This window comes from Gadus morhua, chromosome 23 (assembly GCF_902167405.1).
Source record: "Gadus morhua chromosome 23, gadMor3.0, whole genome shotgun sequence".
NCBI lineage: Eukaryota > Metazoa > Chordata > Actinopteri > Gadiformes > Gadidae > Gadus > Gadus morhua.
This window is the reverse complement of record NC_044070.1, coordinates 16,163,095-16,183,094: the sequence shown is the minus strand read 5'-3', so window position 1 is coordinate 16,183,094 and position 20,000 is coordinate 16,163,095. Positions and strand designations below refer to the sequence as shown.

At 47.0% G+C, this 20,000-nt stretch overlaps 2 protein-coding genes across 5 annotated transcripts in view; one reads left to right on the top strand and one right to left on the bottom strand.

Moving 5' to 3' along the window:
- Positions 1-18,817, top strand: part of tpk1 (thiamin pyrophosphokinase 1) — a 58,954-nt gene extending 40,137 nt beyond the window's left edge. For all 4 annotated transcript variants that reach the window (XM_030348689.1, XM_030348688.1, XM_030348692.1 and 1 more), the window contains one exon: positions 17,766-18,817. In XM_030348689.1, the coding sequence (XP_030204549.1) occupies positions 17,766-17,911 (146 nt within the window). In that variant the 3' untranslated portion in view covers positions 17,912-18,817. The remainder of the gene's footprint in view (positions 1-17,765) is intronic.
- The window catches only part of sec61g (SEC61 translocon subunit gamma), a 2,275-nt gene continuing 665 nt past the window's right edge, over positions 18,391-20,000 (bottom strand). The window contains exons 2-4 of the mRNA XM_030348693.1: positions 19,710-19,808; positions 19,450-19,552; positions 18,391-18,562 (exon numbers count right to left, since the gene is read on the bottom strand). Coding sequence (XP_030204553.1) covers positions 18,553-18,562; positions 19,450-19,552; positions 19,710-19,803 — 207 coding nt within the window. The 5' untranslated portion in view covers positions 19,804-19,808 and the 3' untranslated portion in view covers positions 18,391-18,552. The remainder of the gene's footprint in view (positions 18,563-19,449; positions 19,553-19,709; positions 19,809-20,000) is intronic.

Sequence of the window (20,000 nt, the reverse complement as noted above, 5' to 3'; positions counted from 1 at the left end):
CTCTTGTGTGACACCCGGGCTCTTCAGAAGTCCATTGAAACGTTCCCCGCCCACACTCGCGGTTCAAAGGAACGCCGCCGTGATGAAAAATATACAACGCGACCATAAAGAAGTTTGCACGCTGACAGCTATTACCCTCTCAGGAGATCCCCCCCGAGCTTGTTTAAAACTCACTTTAAAGAATGAAAACTCGCTCGCTCGCACCCTTCATGTTGTTTTGATCCCTGCAAAGAGTGTGGATTTGGGGATGAGTCTACATTCTCAGTGACTAACCCCCCCTACCCCCCCCCCAGCCCCCCACCCACACATCCTCCGTGCCCTAGCTTGTACTTGAGAGAGGATGCGGCTTACAGTGTAACTGCCACATCGACTACGGTGCGACGCAACCGAATGAAAGCCTCGTATTTATACCCACGTGTCTCGCTTTCAATGTTAAACAGTCGCGGGCGGCGACACATAGTCTTTCTCGGCTCTGTGCGTCTGCTCGGGGAACTGTTCAATGAACGGGCTGATCGCTGAGAAGTCACAGCAAGCCAGCCACGACTCTGTGGGGGCAGAATAGCAGGAAATAATGAGCTGCTACCGTTTAGCGCGAGCAAACGGAATTCAACCGCGGCGTCTGTCAGGTTTTTTTTTTAACCTGACAACCGGGCCTTTTTCAAACGCGATCACTACATCAAGGTGGATATCGATATCTGTATATCCTTATGTAGATATATATACTTTTTGCAGAGGAAGACATCATTATTTAGAAACGTTTGACAGGTATCATCAGCATATCTGGGGCAGCAGTAGCTCAGGAGATAGAGAGGGTTGGCTGTTAACCAGAAGGTTAATGGTTCGATCCCCGGTTCCTCCTAACCTCATAGTCCCGACGAGCTGGCCGTCACCCTGCATGGCTGACGTCGCCGTCGGTGTGCGAGCGTGTGCATGAATGAGTGAATATTGTAAAGCGCTTTGGATAAAAGCGCCGTATAAATGCGGTCTTAAATTGACCATTTATATCTTAGCGCCGGTACGACCATCGCCGGGACCGAGATGCTGTCGGTTGAGTGACGTTTGACTGTTCCCCCAAAATTAAATAAATGAACACAGAGGCGGAGGCGGAAATGCTGCACTTCTCTTCCGTAGAGTCGTATAGGTCATATCACGGTTGTCGTTGTTTACTGCTTTTAATGGCGGGAGTGCGGCGGCGTTGCGGTCGTTACCGCGTAACGAGGTGGGGTGCGCCGCGTACTGATGCCGCCGCCGCTACCCCCCCACGGCGGGGGTCCGCTGCGAGTTCGGAAGAGGCCGATAACGAAGTGCCTTCGACGCACTAAAACTGGGAGTAGAGGGGAGGGGAGGGGGAGGAGATGAGAGGAGGGGCACGCGTCCCGGCTGCCACTGCGTAATGAGGACAGCAGCAGTGGGCTAATGAGACGCCCAGGTGGAGCGAGAGACGGATGGAGTGGGGGAGCCGGCGGGAAAACACACTTGGCAAGCATGACATTGCATCTCTCTCTCTCTCTCTCTCTCTCCCTCTCTCCTCTCTCTCTCTCCCCTCTCTCCTCTCTCTCTCTCCCTCTCTCCCTCTCTCCCTCTCTCCTCCCTCCTCCCCCTCTCTCTCTCTCTCTCTCTCTCTCTCTCTCTCTCTCTCTCTCTCCCCTCTCTCTCTCTCTCCCCTCTCTCTCTCTCTCTCTCTCTCTCTCTCTCTCTCTCTCTCTCTCTCTCCCCTCTCTCTCTCTCTCTCTCTCTCTCTCTCTCTCTCCCCTCTCTCTCTAGCCCCCTATCATTCCTATTATATTTCATAAGTCCCTAACATTTCGTTTCACAAGAAAGGAGTCCGATGGAACAGGTGTGAAGAGGCCTCGTTCCACAGCACCTCATCGCCCTAGTGCCAACCAATCATGTCATGCATAATTGATTGTCCCCCATACTATTCTACACCCACCATAGGTTCATTTACATTCAGGTAGATTCAATACGGTACCCATGGGTATCATGATGAACGGACATGTGAATGTTTCCCCAATTGCCCTTTTGGGTTCAAATCAATTTGGCCGAATGAAACGGTTGGCTGGCCTACATGTCTTTCTACCCATCTGCCCCAGCTATCTGCGTGCGCTTGGACTTGGAACTCACTGCATATGACCAGAGTCTTCCACAAGAATAGGCAGACCTACCGCTAAAGCTAGCGAGCTAGTCGTGCACTTTGGGGCGAATGCTTGTGGAGGAATGGCCTAGATGGATTTCTTTTCGGTTGGACACTTTGAAAATCAAGCTTAGACTATCTGGTTTCTGCATATTGCCTGGCATTGCTTAAACACAAATGCTATTTGTTAATTAATTTGGTAAAAAAAAAACATTTTGTCGCCTCGTCTTCCAAAGTGCCCGGTCAAACGTTGCGTTCAAAACTTATATGGGCCGCTTGCCACTGACGCACACAGACTAGAATTAGCAGGGAACGGGGGGGGCGGAGGGGGGGGGGGGGGTTTAGGACTACAGGTTTCATGGTTAATAATGTGACATCCTCTCCTTAGCATAATGCCGTATAACTCATCCAAGGAAGTCATTCAGCTCACCCCGTACCTCGGGGGGCTGTTTTAATGATCCCACCGGGAACAGACTGTAACCTCTCATCTCTCCTGTAGCGCACGGACGAGATATGGAGACATTAGAGAGAGACATCGAGAAAGAGAGAGAGAGTGGGAGAGACTTAGAGAGACATAGAGAGAGAGAGAGCGGGAGAGACTTGGAGAGAGAAAGAGAGGGAGAAAGAGAGAGGGATAGCTTAGAGAGAAGGAACTTGACGGGAGGGAAGGTGGGGGGTGAGAAGATGTGTGAAGAATGACAGTAGAGGGGATGGAGAGAGAGAGAGAGAGAGAGAAGGAGAGAGAGAGGGGGAAAGAGAGAGAGAGACAGCATACAGAGACGACAGCCATGTTGTTTATTTGTTGTCGGTGGAGGATGACGCACAGCAGGAGTGTTCAAAGATTAGGGAAACAGCGGCAAAAGTTTGTGCTTTAACATATGCACAACACAAACACACACAGGGTTTTAATTGTGTGTGTCTGTGTGCGTATGTGCGTGGTTATGTGTGTGATTGGATGCTTGCGTGTGTGTGTGTGTGTGTGTGTGTGTGTGTGTGTGTGTGTGTGTGTGTGTGTGTGTGTGTGTGTGTGTGTGTGTGTGTGTGTGTGTGTGTGTGTGTGGGCATGGGAGGATTTTATTTTGTATGTTCCCTATTTTTGTTTCAAGAAAAGTTATTTTCTTCCCTGCAACGGATTTCAGAGTTGCAGGCTATTTGAAGAAACATTATTCTTTGCTGTACCTTAGATAGCGGCCATTTTGTCACCCGCCCTCACCCCTGTGGTTCTGCAATGTGCCGTCTCCCTTATTATTGTATTTGTTGTTGTATTTATCTGATGGTATCCTATGGTGTACCAAAATAGATGGTCCCATTCCTGCTTTGGTCTAGACATTCGTATTGCTTACCCACATACACACAGCCCATCCAATGATACTACACGTATATGTCCCACAGTATATATTTGTATAGTCTTGTCGAACGGTAACTGACACCTTTTGTATTTTCAGACTATATACTGTGTATACACATATATATTTATATATTTATGTATTCCTGTCTAATGGTAGACCCCTGTCACATTTTCAGTGTGTATATATATATATATATATATATATATATATAGTCTTGTCTAACGCAACACCAACCTCTATGACTCAAGCAGTTCGGCGCACCGTATTCCTCTTCCCCTCAAAGAAAAACGAGAGCAATCCAGTGGACTCTGACTGAGCACATGACTGCTGACCCTGACTCAGGACCCATTCCCGCCGCCGCTACTGCGGTGAAACGGCCACGAGGTTAAGGGCTGCCCATTGGCTGTGCCCAGGTTTAAAACATCCACTCAGAGTCAGAATGGAAAGGTCTGCAGATTGTCGGGACTCTAATTCCCTCCAATGATTAGGAATCACTGGTATGCCCTTTGTATAGCGCCTCTTTGCCCTACCGCTTCCACTCAAAGTGCTTTCCATTCGAGGCTATGCATTCAGCCAGACGTACGCACGCACGCACGCACGCACGCACGCACGCACACACAAAAAGGGCTCCTGTCCAACACAGGCTAAGGAAAATATTTCAGTCAGTTTGGCCTTGTTCTGCAACAGTGTATGTAAGGTTTGACCTTGGGGGGTGGAGGGCTTCAGAAACATGAACCAAAACCCAAACTGGAACACTACACCATAGAGAGTGGATGACTCTCTATAGAAAGTCACTATCGAGAGAGTGGCTAACGCCAGAGACAGGAGTCACAGTCAACCAGCATGGTTGACATCACAGCCAAGATTGCCATTCTTTGAAGAATGGATAAGATAGGGAAAAGAAGAGGTAAATATACAAACAAAAATATCTGGTCAGTGGGTTATTATTCAATGCATTCCTCAAGGTTGTGATTAAAGGTAGTGTCAACTGAATACTGAACAATTGTAGTGTCTGTATGTGTGTGTGTGTGTGTGTGTGTGTTTGTGTGTGTGTTTGTTTGCGTTGTGGTGGTTACCATTCACTTGTAAAATAGGAGAATAATCATTTCATACTAGTTGTGTTTCCCGTTATTTATGGACCGCGGTCTCAGTCAAGCATTCAAGATATGTATCCATTCATTCATTCATTCATTTACCCATTCTCATTCATGCCCTCTGAGTCGCACTCCCTCAGAAAACTCTTCCAGCGGCCTCACCGAAGCGTGCCTCATGCAATGGAAGGCTAATTTTCCCTGTCTGGCAGTCAGATAACAGGAGGCAGAACATTATCACCCGCTACAGTCACCAACATTAGGTTGGCAGCTGTTTGAATTTCATGTCGCCATGGTTCGGTTCAGGCCTTCCCCGGGAACTCTGAAGTCGTCTTTATATTTCCCCCTCCGAACATTTGCGCTGGCTTCGGTTGTTCTCTGCTGCTTTTAATGCATTTATGTTCCTCCTCCCCTCCGAAGAACGGAGATCGTTTCATGTATCTGATCCAACACACAGCTCCAGCGATGCATGCTTTGTCTTGACATAATAAATTACAGCCTTAATCATTTATCCTGTGTCTCGCGGTGGTGCCATGTCCCTGAAGCGCCGCGCTCATATTTTTCTAATGGTTTTATCCGTTCTACCTGCCTAGCTTTTTCTAATTATGCATTGATTCATTATTATTATTCCTTTCATTTAGGTTGCGCGTGTAGCCTCACAAAACAGCCAACGTATCCGTTCCTGTCGCTTTGAGTTGAGATCCGAGGCTCAACTTGGGTTGCCGAAGCCTGCCGTAATTCCAGCAAACTCTCAACTGACCACGTGAAGCTACGCTATGCTAGGCTAGGCTAACCGGCTAGACAAATCTCGAAAGTCTGGCAAACTATTGGCGTCGCACTACGTGCCCTTGACTTCCTGTGTTTCCCACCTCCTGCTAACTCGCTCTTTGTCTTTACCCCGTCCTTGTTGCAGCTCACTGAGAATGACTGGCACGGAACCACCCACTGCAAATATTCTCCGAGACATTAATCTGGCATAAAGGAGGGTGTCATTGAGTCTCCATAATCCTCAAAGCAAAAGTGGGGCGACCCAATCGAAATCAGTGACCCGCAGGAGCAAAGGAACTTAGTGTATAAAGTTGTTGTGTGCGTGTGTGTGCGTGTGCGTGTGTGTGTGCACAAATGCAGTGTTCTTCGAAGAGCATGTTTACATAAAACCAGCAATGCTATTTTGGACAGACCCATTTCCTACATGTGGCAGCGTTTCGTTTCAAACCGAGACACCCCGGTAGAAAACGATGTCAGCGATCGGCAGGGGGTACCGCCTGACCTTTTGATATGAGACGCGTGTCCGTGTTCCTGAGTGCGTGCACATACTCACATGCTCATTATATGGCTCATGAAACAAACGTGACAAGGTCATAACGATGGGAGCGCAGCGCACACACCCCTGCCGCATCACCACATGGGCCCCATCCCCACGAAACACACACACACACACACACACACACACACACACACACACACACACACACACACCCCCTGTGGAGGAGCAAACAGGTATGTGTGTCGATGACAATACAATTAGTCGCACAAATAGGCGGGCGTCGCGGGGGGGAATGAGTGCACCCCCCCCCCTCTCACACCAGGAGGGGGTATTTAACCGACAGGAAGCTCGCTGGGATGGTGGCGGTGACGGCGGTGACGGCGGTGACGGCGTTGACGGCGGCCGGGGATTTAAACGGCAGCGTACCAAAGACACGTTCGCCAGAGGCCACCGATTGCACTTTTCCAATTGCCATTTTTGGACCGCAAACTGCGACCGTTAAGCGGTCCCACTGGAGTCTACTGGACAGATTCGTCATCCCGTCTTCTTTTCCAGCAAAATGCATTCGATACTAATTAATCGTTCCAACAGTCTGACAAGAGGGCGCCGCTACTCAAACGCGATCGACTCCAAAACAAGCGTGTCATCAGTTACCGCCACACCTTCACACGGTGGGAGCCCTGTTGTTATGGAGATGGAAACCCAAGCCAGGCCAGGCTGCCCTACAGTGCCCCAGACTCAAGCCAAAGCCAGGCTAGCACATTTGTATGGGTAAGGGGCCCTCTAGTCGCTCTTCAAAGAACGGACCCGTTTCATGTCTGCTCATGTGGGAGATTGCTTGCCAGCGCAAAGATTCCAAGAGACGACCGATGGGATCTGATGTAGCAGCCGGTCGCTATCGGGATTCTCCCATAGCATGTTCAAAAGGAAGGGGAACCGACACACACATAAACACACACACCTGACATACATACAGTAGGTGACCGCGTGATCCTTAGTGACTGGGATCGCGGCAACGCAGTGACCGAAGCCCCTTTTAAAAGATCGGTGTTCGGTTCTAAAAAACGTTCGGCACACCTAAACACCTGCCCGCCGGCGGAACGTGCTGTCACTTTCAGGGAGCGCTATTCCGCCGTCCCCCTCCCCGGCACGGCGCCTCTTCCATCCCCCGAATCCATCCAGAGCACGCCTGTTGCTTCTGTGATCGTTGCTGGTTCAGTGGTGAGGAGGGGGGCAGCGGGGCGGGAGGTAGGGTGGGGGGGGGTGTTGTGGGCTATCTATCATGCAAAGCGAGCTTGAAGGAGCAGAGCGCGGGGGCCCATCCGCTGATGATGAAGTGGGTCGTAATGCCAGACGCCATCCGCAAAAAGCGCTCCACATAGTTTGACGGCGGGGCTAACGGATATGATTGAAAACACGGCGGCGGTGGCGCCGGGCTGCCACGGTGTATGCGGGCGCCGTCACTCATGTTCCCCCCCCAGTGTTTAGCCCCCCCCCCCCCCCCCCCCCACACAGGGGGGGACACAGCTTTGTTTGTTTTTGTTGCTTGATTCGTTTAGACAATGAATCGGTTTTGAGCGGCTCACCTGTGTGTGTGTGTGTGTGATTTGCGTACACGCACACACAAGGGAACTCAAAAGTGCAACAACGATGGGGTGTGTGTGTGTGTGTGTGTGTGTGTGTGTGTGTGTGTGTGTGTGTGTGTGTGTGTGAGGAGGCAGACTATGAGATCGCTGCCAATCCAGAACAAAAGGGTACCATGCTGTCAGGTTGAATGGTGAGTGTGTTGAACTGGGCCTTTATGTTTCTACCCGAGCGTTCTCTCTCTCGAGCGACACACAGCGACTCGTTTTCAATCGAGGACCTGCTGAAGCCCTCACCTGCTCGGAAAGCTTTTCTTTCCAGAATTTTTTTTTAATATAATAATGATCATTTTGAAACAAAAACTGCTTGATTTCAATGTTGTATTATGCAGTGTAGCTGTAATTGTCCCTTTTGCTACTAGTGACTGTATCCCCGTTTGCCGTTAAATGTATTAATGTCACTGGGCACTCATGAGCGTTGCGATTCAAGATAATAGCTGCAAATTCAAAGCAGATACGCACACAATGTTATTGTTGTTTCTTCAAAGTTAACGCAATTACCGCGATAATGAGAGGTTTTGGGAGGCGACGATTGGGTGAATGAAACAATGACACTAATTCCTTCCTTCATTCGCATGACTATTTATTTGACAAATATTTGTGTTTAATTGCCAGTTGTTAGATAGTTTACGCCTTTGTTTATTGTCTGTCTTCCGCAGCAGTTGCTTAATAGCTGGTTCCGGGTTTCCATTACGGTACGTTAAACAGCAAATGAGTGCGTAAGGGCACCTGTAAAAGTCAATACGTTTAAGTGTGTGTGTGTGTGTGTGTGTGTGTGTGTGTGTGTGTGTGTGTGTGTGTGTGTGTGTGTGTGTGTGTGTGTGTGTGTGTGTGTGTGTGTGTGTGTGTGTGTGTGCGCGCGCGCGCGCGTCTTTGCAGGCCTATGAGAAAGTATGTATCCATGTCTGTGTGTACGTTTATTCAAGTGTGCGTAAAAATGCACATGTGAGTTCACTCTTCGTTCATAAGAGTATGCGTGCGTGTGTGTTTGTATGTTTGTGTGTTTGTGTGTGAACAGTGCTGGTCTGTCACTGCCGCTGCCGTGTCTCGGACGTAAGCTGCATGAGCTGTTGGACTCCGCCAGTCATCCGCCACTTGTTGATGCGCGGTTGATGTGGTTTCAGCCGTCTACCAGCGCAGTCACATGGCGACAGGGATTAGGATTTGGCGGCGAGCCCTTACTTGAAATATCGGCTAATTAATTTCCAAATAATTGATACCGCAGAATCGGAAGTCAGCACTGTTTTATCGGACATGCGCCCGCGCACTCATTTACACAACAATGTCCTCTGATTTTCTCCTTGGCAGGTTATTCCCCAAAACAGCAGTACTACCGTGTGTGTGTGTGTGTGTGTGTGTGTGTGTGTGTGTGTGTGTGTGTGTGTGTGTGTGTGTGTGTGTGTGTGTGTGTGTGTGTGTGTGTGTGTGTGTGTGTGTGGTTATATTTCGCTGCATCACTATGTTTGTGACTTAACACAGACCATAACAAAGAAAAATGGACAACCTGTCATAGGTGTCCCCTCAGAGCCTGTGGGTCTGTTACTGTGTGTGTGTGTGTGTGTGTGTGTGTGTGTGTGTGTGTGTGTGTGTGTGTGTGTGTGTGTGTGTGTGTGTGTGTGTGTGTGTGTGTGTGTGTGTGTGTGTGTGACTGTATGTGCTTCTGCCTTACTGTATGCTTGTGTCTGTATGCCTCTGATTGGGCCTGCCTGCATGTGTGTTTGTGTTATGTGTGCACATGTGCATGAGTTTGGCTGGGTGCAAAAGTGACAAAAAGATAGTTATAGAGAGAGACAGAGAGAGACAGACAGTTGTACAGATCAAGGACAATGGCTGTCTGGCTTGTGAAGAGGGAGACTGTGAGCAAGGGATCCTCGTTCAGTATGATGTGTCAAAGCCCACTCAAGTGCTCCAGAGGGCAGCCTCGCCCACCACTACCTCAAACCCCCCCCCTCCCCGCTCACTCCTGTTCTGGCGCTCTCTCTCTCTCTCTCTCTCTCTCTCTCTCTCCCCCCCCTCTCCCGCTCACTCCTGTTCTGGCGCTCTCTCTCTCTCTCTCTCTCTCTCTCTCTCTCTCTCTCTCTCTCTCTCTCTCTCTCTCTCTCTCTCTCTCTCATTAATGTTGATTTCTTCCTACTTTAAGTCCTGTGAATAGTCTTGTGTTTGAATACTGCTTCCACATCACAAAGCATCATGGGATATTTTTTCTGCCAATTTTGCCGCATAATGGGTCCTCAAGAGAGTTGTACAACAGTGAAACCCTTAATCAACTAAATACACCATATCCTAAGCTAATAAAAACTTTGTTTGGCCACTTCTCCCCTGAGAAACACTGGGGAAGTTTCTAACGCTCCAATGTCTCCCTGTAATGAGAAATCATTCCTGTTTAATTAGCAAACAATGGTCAAATAACCATCATAACTAACAATGCAATGCTCCTATGCCTCCTAAATAGAGGCGGTCATTTTGATGTGACAATCCCCCGATATGAATAAACTTGCCTTGCATTTGCATCAATCTCTCTCTAAAAATTGTACAATGTTTTTATGCGTGTCCCTGTGAAATAGAAAGCTTCCAAAATGGCACAAGGACTTGACAGGGTACACATCATTATATTTTAGTTAGAAATACTAATTTACACATAAAAAAATGAGGTGTAACTGGAACTATGATGTTAATAGGCAATTGTCCTATCAAGAAGGGTTAGAGGGATGTAATGAAAGTTAATGATGAATTTAAATCCAAATATCAAACTTCCACATTCTGATCCAATTGAAGTCATAAAATCCATGCCAACTCAATACAACAGTGCCCTGTCGAAAATTGCTAACTGTCTATATAAAAACAATTGTAATTTAATGTAGATGAATATTTCACAGCGGCAATTACCAAGACTTCATTTCAGTATAAATTATTTAAGATTCTCTTGTGCCTAATCTAAAAATAGAATCACACACACACACACACACACACACACACACGCACACACACAAACACTTAGCCTTTATTACTCGGGCAGAATATGCAATGTTTTATACCACAGATGTTTTGTTCATGATTTCTGTTGGAGCAAGTTAGGGAGGGAGGAGTACTTGATCTGGCGGTGCGGCAGATGGATGTATCTGCTCATGGATCTTGTCGGCGCAGGTCCCAATCACCGTCCCCGCAAGTGGTCCGCATAACCTCTCCCTTCTCTCCCTCCGCCCTTCCATCTCCATGCCCCCTTCAGAGGCAATCGGGGCATCCAACCCCCATTCTCCCTTGGCTTTCTCGCTCCCCCTCCTCCTCCTATCCAACTGAATCCTCCTCTCCTGTGTCTCGTCCTTCTCACCCCATCCTCCTCTTCCTCCTCCTCCTCCTCCTCCCCTTCCTCCTTCCCCTCCTCTTCCTCTCCTGCTCCTCCTCCTCCCCACTCCTTCCCACTTCCTCCTCCTCTCCTGTGTCTCGTCCTTCTGACCCCATCCTCCTCCTCCTCCTCCATCGACCCATCCCCTTCCTCCTCCAACTTCCCCTCCGCCTTCTCCTCTTCTGTGTCTCAGTCTCGCCATCCTCACCCCGTCCTCATCTGCTCCTGTCCCCGTCTCCCCTCGTCCACCCTCCGCCTCCTGCTCCTGCTCCTCCTCCCACTCCTCTGTCTCCCCAGACGCCCTCCTCTCCTCCACCTCTCCTTCATGGTGCCCTGCACTCGCTGTCCGCCCCCTCGCTAACGCTTTAAGATCTCCCGTCTTGTACTTTCCACGGTGAGCTCGGGGAGAAAAATGTATCTGTTCTGTCTTTTTTCTCTTGACCTCTCGACTCTCCCTCGTTCAGTAGCTCTCTCCCCCCTTCCCTGCCCTCTCTCCCCTTCCCTCCCCTCTCTCTCCTTCTCGCTCGTGCACCCTCTCTGTCTTGTGCACCCTTCGCCTCCACCTACTCTGTCTCGCTACGCCCGAGCATCACACCCCATCCCTCCCTGTGCACTCGACTTCACCTTTTCCATCCCTCCCTCTTATTCAATCTTCATCTTTCTCCTTCGCTCCCTCTCTCCTTATCGCTCGCTCACTTTATAAATGCCTCTCTCCCTCTGTCTCTCTGCCCCTCTCTCTCTCTCTCTCTCTCTCCGCCCTTCTGCCTCACCCTAATCCTCACCAGGACGCCCCAGACAGAGTAAATGAACACAGTGTATACTGTGTCAGTGGCGAGGAAAACTACCTTTTTATCGCTTTATTTATGAACCCTCAGATGCCTGACATCACACGCATCACCCGCATGTGAGCCAAGGGGGGAGGGGGAAATGAAACGGAAACCCTGATGTGAACCTCTCATGTTCCGCAGAGGGGGACCAGGAGACACACACACACACACACACACACACACACACACACACACACACACACACACACACACACACACAAAGACACGGCCTCGCTCGTTCTGCATGATCCTGACATGGGTCGTTTAAGTAACCTCAAGTTTTTCATCCGTGCGAGGAACACATCAAACATGTCCCGCCAGTGACGCAGCACCTCTACGCAACCCTTTCACCTCGAGTGGAACCACTTATCACAACACTCTAGTATAGTTTGTGTTTTTCGTCACCCCTCTCTCTTTCTCTCCCTCTCTGTCAAAACCACATTACGCCGTGACCCCGGTTTGCAATGTAGTTTGTCTTATTTGTTACCCCTCTCTCACTCCCTCTCGTTCTCTCCCTCGCTCTCTCCACGCAGTGCTCCTTTACAAGGTCAGGTCCACCTGTACCCAGACACCTAGAGGTTAAGCCGCGGCAGAGCGGTGATTGGAGAGCCTTGATTGCACGGACAACAGCCCCTAGCCACTAGCTCCATAAACATTTAATTGGAACAGCCTATCACCGCCCAGCAGATGGGGCCAACGTTTGCTAGGCCCGCGCCGCTAGGCCTGGCTCACGGGCCAATAAATAGCTGTTTCATAAAAAGGTCAACCGCGGGGAAAGGACACTGTTCCTACATCACACAACCCCGGTGTCATGAAACAGATGAACTCAAGACACCTGCTGTGTCTCGTAATGAACGCTGCCAACGCGTTTATGGAGTCATTTCCTTTCTTCCTTCCTTTTGATCGCCCCGTTCATTTGGCGACTAGTGAATTCACACATTCGTTCCTTGGTTGTTTATAAATTCGTTAAATGATCCTTAGTTTGTTCATTCCTTCATTAATTTGTTCTTTGCATTCATTCATTAATTCCTCTGTTCATTTGTTCCTTAGTTCATCCATGCATAGATGAATGTTTTCCTTAGTGAACACATGCATTCAGTGATCCCTAAGTCCATTCCTTCATACCTCCAAAAAAAGAGGCCAGATGGTGAAAGCACAATTTAGACCCTTTGGATGAGACTACTTGATGAATCTCCAGTTTTCCAAAGCATTTATGTGTTCAGATGTTTATTACCAACTCCAAGACAGCCTCGTCCAAACCACTTATTAGTAATAACTCTGCAACGTTGACGGCTGCGTATTGGCACCGCCCATGATAGGCTTCCACTGTGTGTGTGTTTGTTTGTGTGCATCTGAAGAGACTAATACAGCTTTAAAGTTTCTGTCTGCTGTACTTTTCATGACGGACGTGCAAAGTTCGGGAAGTGAAGGCAGGAAGAAACTTATTTTTCCACGGCCCGCAAAACTGGGGAGCATTAGTACTGGAGCCAATGCATAACTTGGAGAGTGCACCTGCCTAAATGTTTGCCTCGACCCACCCCCACAGCCCAAAAAATGAGGCTTATCATTTATTCACTGAAGCTTATTCATAAAGATGAGACATTCCCAGGAGTGGATTTCAGATTTAACATCTGTGTTGTCTGACTGGCCTCAAAGCAAACCTCATTATGGTCCGGTATGCCGGTCGTCCGTTTCCCTTAACCCCTCTCAGCCACTCTCTCCACACAAGCACAGATTCTGGGAGGCCCTACTAATGTTCACGGTGAGAACGGGATCGTGGTTTATTGTGTTTTCTTTCCCTTCCTATTTTCATTCAAAGTTTGAATTTTCCGCTGAAGACAAGGAACCCTCTCACGTGGTTTTATTTCAGCGGTTACTACGTCCCGCCGTACCACTCCATTTATTTGATTTTACAATACCTGACAAGACACCGCAACCCAACAGCTATTTTCATTTTCTTTCTTTCATCGTTCTTTCTCTACCTGTCCAATTTTACCATTAGCCTCTGAGCCTGTACATGCCCCCCCCCCCCCCCATCTACCTCCACCTACTCCCCCCCCCCCCCTCACTGCGAGCCCCCCTTCTCTGGGGTAATTTGTTGGGTAAATACGGCCTACTTACGGTTGACGGGCCTTCTCGGCCGTGGCGCTGGAAATGCAATTACAGGCGGCAAACATCTCCTTTGTTATCACTAGAGGGTGTGACGCTCATTCGGTCCCCTCGGCAACGGGGGGGGGGGGGGGGGGGGGGGAAGGGGAGGGGGGAAGGGGGGCAACATCGATCGGTATCGGCTTTGAGGAGGGGATTACTAATGAAGCCGTGTGAAAGCCTGTTGTGCCTGGTGAAGAATATTCATATGTGTGTATGTGTGCGTGCACATGGCTTGTTCGCATGGGTGTGTGTTGGTGCGTGTGTGTTTTTGGTGCATGTGTGTCTGTGTGTGTTCGAGGGAGAACAGAAGGAAGAGATGCAATGTGGGAGGCAGAGTGCAAAACCATGGCTCCCCTCATACTCCACATTGTTTTCAGTGCAATTCGCAATTTGTGTTTCTTTGTATTATTGGTGCTTTGCTGCCACTGGTGGTCAGGATGAGCATTGCAGACTTTGAGAAGCAAAAAAAAAAGAAAAAAATTTGTAATATCCTACGTGTGCCAACAAACATGTATTTCTTGTATTTCTTGCTGTTCTATCTCTATTACACTAATATTAGACGTTTGCTTAAACATTTTGCCTTATACGCCTATTCTTAATTCTATACCTATTCTATATCAACCCTCATTTGTTAGTTTCCTCTCAAGGTACACCCAACAACTACCGCCCTCCTTATGAATCTGGGCCGACAGCCCGTGACCTAATGTCTGTCCCTACGTGGTGCGTCAAACTTGAAGCATGTTCCTAAATGTTCCCTGGGTGAGTGCAATCGTACCTATCCAGGGGGTTAGGTGTGAGGTACTCACCGCAGGTCCACAGCCACCGTAGGCGAACAGATCCCTCTGTGACACGCCGCACCGGCACCTCCTCTCCAGGTGACCAGCCCTAGCTTTGAATCCCGTCGTTCAGTTTCCCCAGTGCACAGTGTTCCAACCCAAAAGTTCTCTCATAGAAGTGACTTAAACAAAACCCGTGCGTCCTGCTCTAATTCGTAACTGCAAACTCAGAGTCTCACCTGCAGAGAGCCGCCTCCAGAGACCCTCAACCCAGAGTCTCACGTTCTGACACCCACCTGCCCTCAGCTGCTGCTATTTACAGCTAATGAGCACCTCAACACCGCCCCCTCTGTGTAAGGTCAGTACTGACCCTGAGCATAAGCACATAAGTACACTCTATGGTATACCTAAACAGAACAATGTGGCAGTGAGGCTTTAAAAGCCAAAAGGCTTCATATTTTATAGAAAACCTTGGATTACAGGGAATTACATTGCGCAGTTTTACTGTAATACCCAGCTGGTCTTTTTTTTTTTACCTGAGATCAACAAATAGATTGCCTGTCATATTTAATCCCAAATTACGGTGATTATCCAGTCTAGTGAAGGCAATTAGCGCAAAGACAAATATTAATTACGACCCCAGAACTACAATGTCAAATATGCCATTTAGCCGTGTTGTGCATCCCATACTTCCTCTGACAGCCTCAAAGATAAATTGGTTTTAACATGACAAGAGATCAATTATAAATTTGAATTATTATAACGGGCACCTTTGCTTCGCTTTTAACGCTTCCCAAAGCTAGCGATACAAGTAAAGATGCACACGCAAACACCCACACACACACACACCAACACAAATCAGAGGTTATGTGTGGAACAAATAACCCCCATCCCACATGGCGGGGTACGGGGCGAGAAGACAAAGGCACCCTGGGGTGAAGGACTCAAGGGCACTACTTTTGCACAGTTTGACACTCCTAATTTCTTAAAAAGTCTGGAAACCGCTGTTCCCTCTCAGTCACTCTCACTCTCTCTCTGTAGTAAAGTGTCCATGAAGCAAACTCAAACTCTGGAAGGAAATCGGTTTTTATTTCTTTGGTTTGGGGTAGCCCTTTTTACATCATGGTGGGTTTGCCAGTCTTTGAAGCCGTCTTTGATGTCCACGCAGGCATCCGTAGCCGACCGATTTACTCTGTGACCGCAAAAAGGCAGCGGAGAAATAACAGGTTTTCTTTTGTTTTTTTTTACTTTCTTTTGTAATACTGTTTCATGCATATTCATTAATAACTTTCGTATTGTTGCTCCAGTCATGGGTGATTTGTCATTTTATAAAGGACGTCCAGACAGCGCAATTATAATAAGGTTTGACTGTGGTGGGAAACACATCAGGTGTTTGATCCTGGGTGTTTTTCTAAATCAGGTTTCAAGATCCTTCCAATTATTTTAGGCCCCGAGGGAGAACCACTTCAAGTTCACGCGTACACAAATCTTTACTTCTTAGTACTCTGCTCTCGTTGACAGAAGTTATGGAATAAACTTGGTAGAATTTGCTTATTTCAATAAATGCACTTTATTACTTCAATGCCTTTAAGACAATGCACACCTGAGCAGACTGAGAAGTAGTTAGGAAAAAAAGATCATAATAATTCAAATGTAAAAATGCTAATGAATAATTCACACAACACAACGCTCTAAAGGGGTCTTTATGGTTCCACGTTCACGCAACGCAAGGGGGTTACGGACCCCTTACGTCCTTGCGGACCCACCTTGCGCCCACCGCAAGGTCCGGACGTGCGCCTCCCAAAAATCGTAACCTTCCGTCGAGGCGACGCAGCAGCATGGGCTCAAACATCAATATCCCTCTCTCACTATGCCTTGATTAGAAACATTTTATTCTTTTTGCCTTCATTTGAATCAGTTTTGTTACGTTGTGTGGAGTGCCTGGTTGTCTCATAACGTGTCGGTCGATTATTTAAGCAGGGTGTTCTATTTGTCATCATCGGTTGACATTTTGGAAGGAAAACGCATAGCTATGTGTAACAAATCAACACTTGGGTCTTTGTGAAAGGCTGTTTTTGTACGTCATTCAAACATTTGCCTTTTTCCTTTGTTTGTTTCATTATAATCGACCGGCAAAAGCGAGAGTACAAATCCATGCCACCCCCTGTCCTCATAGATGCCTCAATTTGGCCTGCATTGACCCAGGCCTATGTAGTTAATGTGTGAATAAATGTGCATTCTTCCGTTTGATCACTAGAGGACAGTGTTTAAGCTTTGCCAATGTAAATATGAACCTTTGTGTACGAAAAATGTATTGGATCCCCAATCATTAGCAATGATCAAGAACCAATTTCAGTTCTCATCTCCTAAAATTTGCTCTCAAGGGCCGAGCAGTCGGACTCTTTTGATTCCGAATTTCTTCCAAGTCACCTTGAAGATTCGGCTGCACTTTGCTCCTTATCACGATAAAAGGGGACCACACAAAAAAGGCAAGAGTGACTCATGCGACCCGGCCATCAGTGTTGGCAGAGGCTGAAGGGGTTCACGATTCAGGGGGATTTGTTGGTGCTCTGGTGTCTGGTCTTACTGTGGAGCTGCGGTAAACACTCCAGCTCGGCAAACTTTAGTATTCAGGTTTCCTCCCTGAACTCAAAGCTGAAACGGGCTTGTGGTATTGAGTGGATTACCTAGAATACTTAGTGGTCGCTGGTCACCAGATCGACTTTCAAAGGGGTTTTCGGGTTGGCACCTGAGGTTTTTTTTTAGGACAAAGTCTTTAGATATGTTTAAGGAAGAATGTTGCTGTGTGGTTGTAGGGGGTAAAACATTTTTTTATATTAGAAATAACATAGGGACATCTTCCATGCCTTTGAGTTCTCAAAATCCAAGTTGACCAATCAACCAGCCCTTGGCTACTCCGTTTATTCCCACTCTAATGTCCAGTATTCCTTGGACATTACTTACACCGACATTGGGCTTCCAGCACACAACCTTTCTAAGATTTAAACAAATGATTGTAATTCCTATGTGACCAAAAACGCCACCACAAAGCAAGGTCTATGGATAACCCCAAAAATATCTAATAGTATTGCCTAACTAGCAGTTTGTGATGAGACCTAGTTCTGTGATGTAGACTACAAAGTGTGTGTCCAGTCCTCCAGCATCTAATTCCTCCCTTGTCCAGACGACCAGGTCCTGCAGTTTGGGACGCTGGTGAGCACCTCCAATACCTACGAGCCAGTCCCCCCAGGACACCCCAGGAGGCCAGTGACCGTGACAACGGACCAGCCACTGCTGTGGAGCATGGGCATCAGCCAGGACAGGGAATGACATGCCAGCGTTCCTGGTCCAAACCCAGCCAATCAGGACCAACGTTGTTTGCTGAAATTTCTAATCAGGGTCGTTGCCAAATCCTAATCTCTGAAGATGCAATGACAAAGTTAGTGATTTTTTTAACAATTTATGGTGGTTTGAAATGCAATGTTAAAACAATGTTGATAATTCACAGCACTGTTGAGTGATTTTAGAGCAATTGTGGTGGTTGAAAATTCACTGTTACTCATTGCTCATTATAATTCACAACTATGTATTCAAAAGAAGAGGACCCATGTTGCCTATCCAAGTGCATAACTGTGAGCTCTCTTTTGTATCATACTATAATGTGCCTTTTCCACGGTATCAGTCCTGCACCCACAGGAGCCTTCGAGTATTTCATGCAAGTAGAATTTGAGAGAGACTAGTGCCTTTGAAGAACATAAGAAAGAAACTTGTAACGACTGAACAAAGAAGAATGAGAGGAAAACACAGCCTTTGGGTTTCTATGATTTTATTAAACAGAGCCAAGTACAAATATTGCACAATGAATGTAGAAATGACATCCTGTGAAGTCCCCCAAAATCCTCCCCCCCCCCCTAACACGTGGTCTTCTTTCTCAGTTCCATCCGGTCTAGTTCTGTTTGGACACACACCGTTTAGCCGCCCCTAGATGAATAAAGAAACAGTGTTTGTTAATATTTGACAGGAGACCTCACACTGAAAATTTGTGCACATGTTTAATACTAAATAATAAGCATTGGTGAACAACACAAAATTAACTGGTGTAGATTATAATCATCGGTAAAGGCCTAGAACACTAATAATGTTGCTCAAACATACTATTAATCAGGTCATGAACTGATTATATATGGATTACCAACGAATTACCTATACCCAATAAAAGTTTTTCATGTCACCCAACTGCTGAGACTATGTTTTTTGCTTTGTAAAATATTTATGGTATAAGTGAAAGATTCCAGTGATTCCATACAGTCCTCAAGTCTTATTTATACGACATTGTTTGACATTCAGCTGATGTGTCGCATAAGGCTGCAACACAAGCAACAACATGAAATTGGCCTTCAAGGAAAGTCAAAGGCTAAATGCGTTAAATTGTTAAATATGTGGTAAATGGTGATGCACAATGCATACCAGGTACTATGTACCGTTTTATGTAGTATTCCTGTTTGCCCGCCTGGACTTGATATCTGCAGACGGTACTGCATCTCGCAGAGATGTTGCGGCAATTTGTTCAATGGGATTTATTATTTAAAGCGCTGCGCTTTCAACCATAAGTAGATTTATCCTCTTGGTTGTCTCAACAGCCCAGGGTTTCCGTTTCAAATCACTAAAACCTTTTTTTTTTGGCAATATTTCTGCCTGTATTATTATCCTGTAGCACCACAGACAATGGAGTACTACAATGGAGTACTATTTTTTTTTGTATAGCTACACCAAGAATAATAAGCACAACCATGAAACAAATAAAAATTATAATCCTATTAACTTTTTTTCCCTTTGGACATGGAGAGTTGTTTTTAAAGGCTACTTACACGATGATGTTGTTGATGGGGATGTGGATGAGTTTGACGAAGAAACCGATGAATCCCATAATGGCAAACCCAATAGCTGTGGCCATGGCGATCTTCTGGAATTCTAACAGAGGGAAGAAGAGCAAATCGAGAGACCAATAATTAGACAATCTCTTGACCTTCTCCAGCCTTTTTGTTGATAGTCTCAATGCTAACAGCCTGTTTTAAGGACTGACCAGACAATTAAAAGAAACATAATAGGCAAAATAATAGTTGCTTACCTTTCCTGTCTGGTTTGGTACATCTCTTTACCAGTCTTATGGAGTCTTTTACGAACTGCCGACTGGGCTCCACGAACTGCATGATCTGGTCCATGGTGTCTGCAACAGGGCGAGTCATCATTAAGGACACAGGTCAAGCAGAGTCTACTTAGGTTTTAGATCAACCGGTGGGACGAAACTGGCTCATTTTGAGAATACGCCTAACCCTATCTCTAGAAAGAAACCCATGGATTAACGGATATTTCAATGTAAATTCATGTTTCAATGTCTATTGAGTTGAGCCCCAAAAGT